At 35.7% G+C, this 12,133-nt stretch overlaps 1 protein-coding gene across 1 annotated transcript in view; it reads right to left on the bottom strand.

Moving 5' to 3' along the window:
- Positions 1-4,106, bottom strand: part of LOC121314871 (pleckstrin homology domain-containing family G member 4B-like) — a 39,098-nt gene extending 34,992 nt beyond the window's left edge. The window contains 1 exon segment of the mRNA XM_041248598.1: positions 3,876-4,106. Within this exon segment, the coding sequence (XP_041104532.1) occupies positions 3,876-3,926 (51 nt within the window). The 5' untranslated portion in view covers positions 3,927-4,106.
- Positions 4,107-12,133: the final 8,027 nt, after the last annotated feature.

Raw genomic sequence — 12,133 nt, 5'->3', positions numbered from 1 at the left:
GATTTATGTGACAGAGTGTGGTTTAAGACTTTAAAGAAAAAGGGTAACACTGCAAATGAATAATGAATAGTGGCTGCAAATTAATAATGACTGAATATCACAGGAATAACACCTGACTATCTTATGCATTTCCTCTGAGTTCTGAAATAATTTATTTTGAAATCAGCCCTGTGAATTCATGTGGACTGCGTCGCATAGGGCCAGCTGCGATGTGCGGCTGGCCTAGTGAGGATGAACAGCCTTATAGCGGAGGGAAAGTGTTATGCGGCCCCAAACGGTTTCCCAAGGGGCGGAGAGAGCAGAGCGACTAGGGCCAGGCTTAGGTTCACGGCGTGGGATCTGCGTCTTTAAATAATAAAATTACAATTCAACGGGGAACAGTTATAGCATGCCATTCATGCATTATGACACTCTCATGATTCCCTGGTTCATGCATAATGAAATAATTTATTTTGAAATCAGCCCTGTGAATTCATGTGGATGTTCAATAATAAATTACATTGTCAACGTGAACAGTATAAGGCATGCATTCATGCATGAATTGACACTTCTCATAATTCCCTGGTGGGCGAGTAAGAGGGTATGAATGCATGCCTTATACATGTGAGCAACATAATTTGTTACACAGAAAATGTATATGGGAAATTAGATCCACCTGAATTTACAGGGCTGAATTCAAAGTGAATTACTCAGATGAAGTGTATAAGACATTCAGATGTTAGTCCTTTGGTATTCAGCCTGTGTAAGTAGTACATTTTAGGTATTTAGCTACTGCTATGATAAATACAGAAATGTAATAAAGCTACTGAGAGTTCCCTCCAGTTAAGTTGTCTGCTCAACCTTTGTGAATACAACAATGCAGCTTGTTCCAAAGGAAATGATTCCAGAATAGATAAATGAAAACATATTTGAAATTTGTATGGGGCTTCCTGAAAATGTACACAAATACATACAAGTTCACTTTCATTCTGTCAAACAGTTATTGTTTTGAAAATGCACAGTTATTTAATTATTTCTGCTGCTAAGTTATGTGTGTGTGTGGCTGTGAACATGAAAGAATGAATCTGAATTACAAATCTACTTCCCAACCAGGAAGGGCGCTAAGCAATTTTGGTGGTATGCCTTCATAGGGATGGGCCATCTTCGGGAAAGGGCGTAGCTGTGAGACTGCTGAATGACTGTATTGTGATCAGCTGCATTGTGGGCACCGATTGGATAGAGCGTGGCGACACACTGATCACTGGGAGGAGTTTAGCAGTACAAAGGGGATGCAGCTACGTGAGTATGGCCCCTTACGCTGACACATCACTGCATCTTATCACAGCACCACGGAGCATGAGCACTGGCACCCTGGATACTATGGATTGTTTTATTGTTATTGTTTTCAGACATTAAGCCCACAGTTAAAAAAAAACGTAATGTCGTTGATGGTAGAGGGTATCATTTTTAAATTTTAAATAAAAACAGGACCATTGTAAATATACCCTTTGATTGGACCTTGGATCATTCCTGCACCACTCACTTCCTGACAGTGGCCTATACCATGGTCTCACTACAACGATTGCATTGTTAACTGCCTTCAAATTTCATTTAAATTCAACAAAATCATGGTACATTATGTAGGATTATTTTCAACTAAGAGTGTTCCTTAAACAAAAACCTTTCATAGAAAACATTAAAAAGATACAAAAGACAGAAATTCAGTACTGTCATTTATTTATCGAACAAAACTCAGATTACAGGCTTTATTGCTGCTGAGAATCTTACAGTTTCACGACATTAAAAATGTACTTTTTGCTATTTGGATAGTTATAACTATAATGCATGTTGTGTGGTTTTATACAGAAAAACAACAAACAGGCACCCCATTACAGTGTCAACTGGTTAAACCATTTGGTGTAACTAGATATTCAGACAGTCACAGCCTTTTGTCAAGGTAATTTTCTAATGATTGAGTGATTTCAAAAGTGCACTACTGAAGAAAGAAAGGCAATCTCACGTAGAAGAACCTGTTCCACAATTATGTGATAATGAGTTTGGTTAGCAATGGCAAGTAGAATTACTTTAACACATTTGGTATCGTTCTATGATATTAATGGACTATGGTCAGAGGTGGGCTGCCACCTTGGCCCATATAGTCTGCTGTTTCTTTCGGTAGAACCTGGATGTTTATCAACACAGACTGATAATGAGCACAACACCCGTCATCTCACCAGCTGTTTTGACTGACCACCATGTCACACTGGGTGGCACTGACAGATCATAAAATGATTGGCATTAGAGGTGTGGCTCTGTGGCCCAAAGATATTCAAGTTATATTAGAACAGTCTTTACAGATAATGGGCCCTATTCATAAAGTTATAACTCTTAAATGTTAGCAAACAGTAATAACCAATGGAAAATAATGTACATTGAAATGTACACATAATCAAAAAATATTATACACTATTTAATACATACAAAATGTTTAATCCATCAAAGCAAAAACTTATTTTAAAACACATTGGGCTAGATTGTCAAAGCTATTTGTACCAAATCATTATTAGCACAATTTTTTTTTTTTTTTTCTGAATTGAAAATAACAACTTAATAGTTTATTCAAGCCTCTGAATTAAAATCAGTAGTTGTTTATTTCTGGTTTTTAACTTTTATTCGGCATGTTTATTCTATCCTAAGAAAATGTGTTAATAATTAATTGGAGTAAATAGCTTTAAGAATGTTGTTCAGTGTAATTAGAAAAATAGGCTGCTGTTGTTTATTCTACAAATATGTTTGTTTTTTTTAAATATCAATACATGTTACTAGTTTGAAGCATATATATATATATATATATATATATATATATATATATATATATATATATATATATATATATATGAATGAGTGTCGGTTTTATGTCTGATGGTACTTATTCAAACTTGACAGATGAAATCCTTACTACAGTAATAATGTATACAGTAATGTCCATGTACTGTATACAGTATTAGTACCATTGAGGTCATGTCATTTATGCATCTGCTCAACACTTAGAAAAGAGTATGGTAAAAACAGCACAGCCTTTGTTTTAAGATATAACACAAAGAAAATATGTAGGTACTTAAGAACCCTTTTGACAACATTTTATAAAGATCAAAGAACTAGATGTGGAACTATAAATGTCTACTGCCACAATTATGTGATATAAGGCATATAAAGATAACTGCCTGTTAAAACAGGTAGACAAACAGCCGTTTGTCATCCACATAAAAGAGTTAGTACAAAATTCAACAGGTTCCATTCACAGTACTTTGCTCTTAATTACAATTCAAAGTGTACACTTTATACCGGATCCTAGCAAATTTTAAAATTGATCTGAAATCTACCATTTAGAACCAGTTTTTAAAAATACAGTCCCTTTGCTTTAATTGTGCCCTCACTAAATACTATAATCAGGCTGCAGTGGATCACAGAGATCAAAATTCCTACTGCTCATTCTGTGTGAAAAGGGAATTCCTTCCCAAGCACTTACAACAATGCTCCAGTTTTCTTCTATACACATATAAAACAACAATGCTCCAGTTTTCTTTTATAAACATATATTATGTGTTTAAAAATACAGTACATTCCCATCTGAAAACTGAAACAAATTCAATAATACAATCATTTGTAACTTATCAAATTAACAGATCCTGACAAGCTAAAATGTATGTTGTTAATTTACCCTTATTTATATTATTACTGATGTGGTTACAATGGACCAGATGTATTAAGATACCACAAAGAATGCCACAGTTAAAGTTACTAGTATTTCAGTACAAATAGGGTAAAATGATCAACACGTATTAACTCTGTGCTGTGCCATTTAAAATATGTCAGTAACAATTAGCTGTGCTTACCTTTATGCTAAGAAAAGTATCACAACTTCTAGTTCTTCCTCTCTGGTTCATGTTTACAATTGTCAATATTTAAACTGTGCAAACAAACAAATACCAAAAAGCAATGCCATACAATCCACTTGGTCAGGTCAGTAAAAGTTGTCTGATTCCCATCTCATTTTAGCTCTGCTTAAATTTTGCCATTCCGTCCTCCCACTCTGCACAAGTCACACTGAACTCAAAGTTAACAATAAATTTCTGCTGGAGCGTGAGAGAGCTGGGACTGTGTCCCTGAAGCTGAAGCTGCTCCCTGCTGCTTCATTATGCAAACTGATGCAACTTCCTTCACCATTCAAAAACAGACAGCCTCCCATCCAAACAATGCCACACTGATCGCTCTGCCCTGCAGGGGAACAGCCATTACCTCTCTCTTTTGTACTTAAAACAAATGGACTGGTCTACAACCAATACTGCTGATCTTAAAAAAGACCTCCACTTACAATGGGGAAAGGATTCGCTCCAACTTAGGGTGAAGCACACCACCGACCATGCAAAAAAAAAGGCGCTTCATACTTTAAGGTGTTAGATGTGTAAAGGTTTCCAATTATCCAATCGTTTAAAAAAAGAATACAACTTGTTTCAACAAGGTGTCTTTCAAGGCATCAAACCAATTTCTTCTCATGTTGTTTCCCGTGCCGGTAATGTGCATTGATTTGTCTATTTGCAAAGGAAAATGTAAATTAAAGCATGTTGCTAAATCTTTCATGAATCAGGTTAAAATAGGCTCTGTCATTTTTAGGTAAGCTTTGGTCATGTAGCATTGCTATGAGAATGGTCAGTCAGGTAAATTGTTTAGAAATACAAAATACAGGAGAATCACTTTTACCATTTATCTGTCTCACCCTAGTTTTTGAAATCCATTTCAAAACACAGATACATTAACTTTTGTTACAGTATTTGACACATGTACTGTATTTGCAGCAAAATGATGTGACAGGGAAACTAACTGTTAAATATATGTTGTGTATGTATGGCTTTCAAGCCTCACAATCACATCAGTGCATGTACTAATTAGTACATAGTAACTATACAGTAACTACATGTACTTAATGTACCTGTGTTTTGAAGTGCTACCATGTTAAACTGGTGGGAGGTTAGGAAGGTATAGTGGCTTGCAATTTAACTTTACCCTCAGGGTAAGTTGGGTTTAGGTTGCATTTGTATAGAGCTGCCTTGAAAAGGAGGGTACATGTAAGTGTTTTGTGCGCTAAATAGTGCTAAAGGTATTTATATTTTATGTGGGGTGTTTCATTTTATTTCTTAAAGAAAATATCACTTATGACAGCTTTTTCTGTGATGCCTCTTTTAAACCACAATGATGACACTACCTATTTTAGAAGTCTTCAGAACAAGTCTATATATATATATATATATATATATATATATATATATATATATATATATATATATATATATATATATATAATATATATATTCCAATTATTGTCCAATTATGTTTTCAACTGATCCAGCTGAATATCTTATTAAATGAGACCATCATTTAACATGTTTTAACATCTCTATCAGTTCAAAACATGTCGTTTTTAACAAGTATGCTACTATAAAAGTTCTCTGATTTTTGTATTGCCTTCTTAAGAGCTGGATTCACCAACAGCCACACTACTCCAAACACTGACACACACAAACCTCCAAGTTGCTAAATAAATTCTCATTTGATCAAAGCATTAATTTCGCTCCTCCATGCTGTATGAAAAAAGCAGTCAGTCTTTATCAAGGTAAATGTGCCAGTCATCAAGACTTATATTGCCATTTTGTACAAGGCTAAGGCACAGGTATAAATTGCAATAATACAATTTATTTATTTATTTATTTTTTTCAATAGAGAACTGTTTAAACTGTATTGGAATTGCAAGTTACAATCCAGCTTCAAACTGCCTGTGCCAGTTTCAATTAAATCTTCATTATACTTACAGTAGTGTTCAGTCGTAGTAAAGAGAAATAAAATGCCTGTTGTTTAAATGCCGTTAATTACCAAGTGTCTTTTTACTTCTGTGTTTTAATTACATTTCTAAAGTAAATATGTTGTTTTTTCTTTTTACTTATATTTTGTTTAGGAGGCTAAGAGACCATTAATCACCAACAGAACGGTCATGTCTTGTGTTTCCTGTTTACTTTAGTCTCTGATCTCCCAGCAATTTTTCTCCACTAAGTACCCCAAACTAAACACTGTGTAAAATCCCTTCAGTGCTATATATACATATTGGACTAAACATGGCCATGCATTTAACAGACACACATACAATATTGGTAGTATGTAAATGGTATACATTTATTTAATCTATTTTCAGCTTTTAAATAGTTTGCAAGCAGATGCTCTTTAAAAGTTTCTACTTTCATGATCCAACAGAAATATGAAACAGTGTAAATGATACAACAATTAAAGCTGTTACTGGAGCATAAAGAAGTATATAAATTAGCTGCATTGATTCAATTAGAGACAAGTCCTGTATGCATAGCATAAAACATATAAGGAATTAAACAATATACAGTATTTTATAACTTATATAATATGCTTGTAGGATATTTAACTAATTAATATACATTCACTGCCCAATAACCATCTTTAATTTGATCCTAAAATATGAATCTCTACTGACGGTTTACTATATTCTTCCATTGTAGCTTATTCCTTCAGAGCTTTTTACACTCTGTAGTTAGCTTTCCAGTTTGCTACCGTTCCCTACAGGTAGTTTCATCTTCAGTTTCTTGTACCTGAAGCCTTCATGACACTAGCACCACATGAGAACAATCCATTATATTCTAAAATGTTTATCAATGAATTATATTTATCTAAAAAATATTGAATATTAATGTATATTTAATCAAATGTGTTTCTGTACCTTAACCCCCATACCTAAATTAGTAGAAAAAAACTAAAATAACTATTATCACTGGCCCAGCTGACAAATTGATTCATTATCAACATCAACAAATTGCAGTTCTGCTATCACACAATCTAACATAAACGAACACAGAGTCCCAAGCCTTTGTTGACTAGAACTGGTTTGTCTTGTTTTATGAACTTCCTTGAGTTTGTATAGAAAGTATAAAAAGTATGTATCTTCTTGTACCTTTAGGGACATATTTACAGAAAGCATGTCCTAAACCAGAACTTGAAGTTTCTTGTAAACAACTCTGTATAATTTACTTTCCAGTTACCAATGTTCTCAGCATGATTATATGCAGTGAAAACCACTGAAAATAATTACTTGTCAATAGAATAAACTGCATAATATTACCAAAGATCGCTTTTCCTTTGCTGTTCATCCACTTCAAAACCTACCTCTTTATTGAATCAACTGTTTAGCCCATATTAACCCAAATTCATTTTTTATCAAAATTTCTTTATTTTATTTTTTGTTTCAAATGGTCATATATACACACTGTAGCACTAGGCTATTTTGTTAGCAATTTGTAATTTTACCGCAGCGGACTACTGGGTGTGGAAAGTCCCAAAGCAGTCTGCTCACAGTCCAATTCCACACTTCTAGCATTGTGTACACCCACATCTTTGCAGCCTTCTCCAGCACAGTACCTTCAATTCTTGCTTTCAGTAGCGATGACAAAGTGGTCCATCCTGTCAAATCGAATTGCATCGGACACCCGACTGTTTGAGGTACTTGCATGCGCCATCTATGGTCTCCCATCTGCTCAGGGCGGTGCCTTGTACCTCGTGAGGTAGGTTTTGACGATCTCCCGCCTGAATTCAAGCTGTGGTATGTCCAATCCTGCAGTCTGGGCCAAGATCCAGGTATTATGCACAGCAACATCAATGAGCCAAGAGAAAAGGGTCCACCACCACTTCTTGCCTCTGATTCAAATCCTGTACTTTGCGATGTTCTCATCCATTCTGCCAGTTCCTTCCATATACATGTTGTATTGTCCGAAGAGTAGGGGACGTTGCACTTGGATCTTCTTCTTTGGCAACTGAGAATATCACTGCACAGTTGAGACAGGAGATACACCATGCCCCGTTGAGGCAATGGTAGCAACGGCATTGTCAACCCAGTGTGCAGTGATGCCTTCCTCTTTACTCTGCACAATTTCGAATGTTCCTCATGTTGCTTTCGTCATCTCCTTGCTGGAGGTGACAGGACATCCTTTTGGGATGTGATTTTCACGGATTGTTCCTGTTCCAATACAGCCTGACTCCTTGAGGTGGTTGAGCCAGTTCAAGCCTGTGAATAAGTTGTCAAAACAGAAGTTAAATGGAAGGTGTCTAAATTCAGCCTGCATTTTGTCAATCAGTACGGCCAATGGTGAGGCAGCCTTTCCAAATTTCTCTTCATATTCTGTGTTTGCATTTGGGTTCTTCCCTTGGTATACAACGAAGTTGACCAAGTATCCCCGACTTGTATTGACACCACACTTTGTAAACAAAGCGAATTGGTTTATATGCAGAAACTGTTTGCAACCATGGCAACCACAGTAGGCCACCATGAACTCGTCAAAGTCCAGCTGTTGTTCAGGCTTGAAGTGAAAATGAAATCTCTTTTTCATAATTTCCATAAGGGGCCTCAGCTTCCACATTCTGTCCTTGTGGTCCATCTTGGTATTATCTGCACAGTGGATGAACATCATGATTTGTACAAAATAGCTGTGTAAACAAGCTCATTTTGCATACCACTACCACTTTCCCAGTAGAGATGCTTGCCAGGCAGCTGGTTATAGCCACTAAGAGTAAGGATTGCAATGAAAGCTTTCATTTCAAAATTCCTGATGTTAGGATCTGCACAGTTCAAAAAGAACACATAACTATGAAAACAATGTATGAATAAAAAAAAAATATATATATATTATATTCTTAGACATGTTTTAGACAAAATAATAAATAAATAAATTTCTACACAGTATACCATAACATTGTTAGACTTACTGATATTGTCTTGCCATGCTCGATGACTCAGCAGAAACTGTTATTGTCTTCTGCTGTAAATAAACTTTCTTTGTGGGGCACAGAGCTGAAACGAAGCAGTCTTAAACCACAACATCAACATGAGTAATGAAGGCAAAATGAGAGACTTTCTCACTACAATTCCTCACACATTAAAATGAAGGCAAGTTATGTGTGACCATATAGTCACGCTAGGGTAAAATGTGATTAAAATGAGTGTACAAACATTTGGAGGATTTCACTGTAATACTCTATTCTCTTACCTGAATAAAGCAACTGATTGTCATTCGCATCACCAAATTAGGTAAGACAGAACTTTTATGATTGCTTCTGAATGCTTTATTTAAATGTTGACCCTAAAGAGGTCGTTCTTGCATATATTAAAGTATGTGGGGCTGGTATTTTTTTAGAGCATGTAACACAGAGAAAGGTAGTAACAGTTTATTTAATCTGTGCTATAAAGAATGAACTAGGAATATGTTTCAAGTGTTTTGTTTGTTAACAAAAATCTGTAAAGATAAATAAATAATTTTAAATAATAGAACATGTATCAGCTAAGTCTAAATCATTTTTCTAGTAGTAATTGCACAGCAAACATTTACAAATTCGATTTTGTCAGTGCAACTCACAGACTGTTTTGAAGATGTTTGCTTATGAAAAAGACCATTGTATTTCCGGACACTGCTTGTAAACAGTACTTAGGAGATTGTAAACAGCAGATTAGGGTGTCCGATGAGGATTGTTGGATTTCATAGGAACATTGAAGCTGATTTTGCTATTTGATAAAATACTTAACTTGCCTTCTTTGATCTCATATCCTATTAGTGTGGTCCACTGAGGAAACTATTCAGACATATGCTGGAGATAATATGTTAGCTGACATCTATGGTATTTCATATTGGTGTATTATTGAGAAGCTGCATGATTATGAAAACACAATCATTTGGACAAACAGACAGCAAAATGCAATTAAGATTTTGTATCATCAGCTTTTACCAATTATTAGGTGAAGCTGTAAAGATGATCTATTAACTACCATATTCAAGACCAGGATTCAAATTACAGGGGAATAAGAGGGCTATGCCTCCCTATTGTATACAAGAGTGTGAGTGTGTTGGGGGTGGGTTGATGGAAAAAAAAAACTGTAAAGGCTAAAGGAAAAAAATATTGATTAGATTATTATGATACAAAATATGTGTGTCAACCAGTAAAAAGAAGAATCAAATGTAATAAATATATTCCTGAAAATGCTGATCTAATGTGTGTACATCATTATCATCCCTTGTGATGAAGCAGAAACAAAAATGTAATGTAATTTGCTAATAAGCATGGTACTTTAGATTTAATATAAAGATTTTTATAAGATTGTTCAGCTTCCAAAACTTTATCTTTAAATAAATTAGAGACTGAAATTCTTTGATTCATATTGGTTACATTTATAGTTCTTGAAAAAAAGTCCATTGACACTATCTTTTTTTTTTTGACAAGGGTTTACAACAAACTTCTAATTGTCGTGCCATTGGGTGTTATTTTATTGTAATTAAGGAGGAGCTATGCTAATATTCCATATAGCACGAATGTATTAAACATGTATTGCATAAAAAAGGGTGTTTACATGACTTTGGAAGATTTTAGAATGATATTACAAAATGTTCCAATTTTACTGACCTAATTGTAGCCATCCAGCCATATATATATATCCAAGGATGGTAAATGTAATTATTTGTTTGATGTTTTTAAGATTCCCTCACAGCACAATTAAATTATGTTTTGTTTTTTTTGTCTTTTATTTATTTATTTTTTATTTAGAGTGACCAATTATTTTTTTGTATTTATTTCCCCCCAGTTTGAAATGTCCAATTATGTTTTTTCCCCTCATTGCAGCGAGTCCCCACATAGCACGAACGTTCTGCGGGCATATGAGCGTCCTCAGCTCTCACAAGCCTAAAGCCAGAATAGCTTTTACACTCAGCAATCCAGAGCAGAGGTGGGCAGGCTACCGATCCGTGAAGACAGAGCTCAGCCCTGCTTTTTATCCACTTTGAATGTGCTCGGTGTCTGGCCAGTAGGGTTTGCTGTTCCGTGATGAGGAGATGGAGTCCCTGCCGGTTTCCCATCCCCCCACCCCATGAACGTCAGGGCCAAATTACACAGCCTGGACGCGAACCGGTACGGTCCAAGCTGTGCGACTCATCCTGCACTCCCTGTGGAAGGGCTTTAACTGGATGAGCCACTCGGGGACTGATGTTTCTTTTTATAAACAAAGTAAGTCAATGTGTGCTTTGATTTTTGGTTATTGATTGCGACTATCAGAATCACTATACTGACCTTGAACTTCATAAGTAAGTCCGGTAAAACATGTACGATTCTTAACTTCAAATCAAAACATTTTTCGAATAAAGGCAATAACTACTATTGCATACTTGCCAACATTTGGAAACTATTCAGCGGGATGCTCGTCTCGGGGGGGGGGGTGTCATACGCAAAAAACAAACACTCATTATCGAATAATAGACATATCCCCCCCTACTCAACGCGACCATCATGACAGACACAACCATCAGTAAGAATAGACATAATGAAGCGTTCTTACCTTTGTATTAGTTAATGATCAGCAGATATGTCAGCTGCTTGAAGAGCACAGCGTGTGGTTTTCACTAACTATACTGTGCAGAATAAATGATTTTTTTTCCTATGGGTAAATATCAGAACTTTCTTCCTATGCATCGGGACATTTGCTAGGAAATCGTGACTGTTCCGACCATATTGGGACTGTTGGCATGTATGATAATATTATTATGAGGAGTCTTTTTTGTATTAAATAGCGCTCAGCAGTGGGATTCAATGCTATGATCTTAAGGATCATAAGCTAAGTTTATTATTGGATTTAAATGGACAGCTCAGCTGGTTGTTGTGATTTCAAATATATATCACAGCCAAAGTTTGGAGATATGCAAGGCCATAGCTGGCTATGAGGCACTTGAGGTACAGGCCTCTGTTAAAATCATACTAATAATTATTTATTTAGGCTCTCTTGCACGTTGCTTTGCTGCAAAATCAATGCACTTCATCCACTGTTGTGTGCACACATGAATTCCCAAGTCCCGCTGATATCTACAGCCTCTGTTCTCTTCAAAATGTTTTACTGTTACAGACTACAGCGAAACCATAAGACTCAGTTCATACCAACACTGCCGCGTTAGTTAAACAAGTTCGAATAGCTTTGAAATGACCCAGACTTATTAGTAGGGGATTGCAGGCTTGCCCCTGGTAGACACTGTAACTTACTATACATAAATATGCT

This window comes from Polyodon spathula, chromosome 4, assembly GCF_017654505.1.
Source record: "Polyodon spathula isolate WHYD16114869_AA chromosome 4, ASM1765450v1, whole genome shotgun sequence".
NCBI lineage: Eukaryota > Metazoa > Chordata > Actinopteri > Acipenseriformes > Polyodontidae > Polyodon > Polyodon spathula.
Note: the sequence above shows the minus strand (reverse complement) of the source record. Positions and strands in the feature narration are given on the sequence as shown.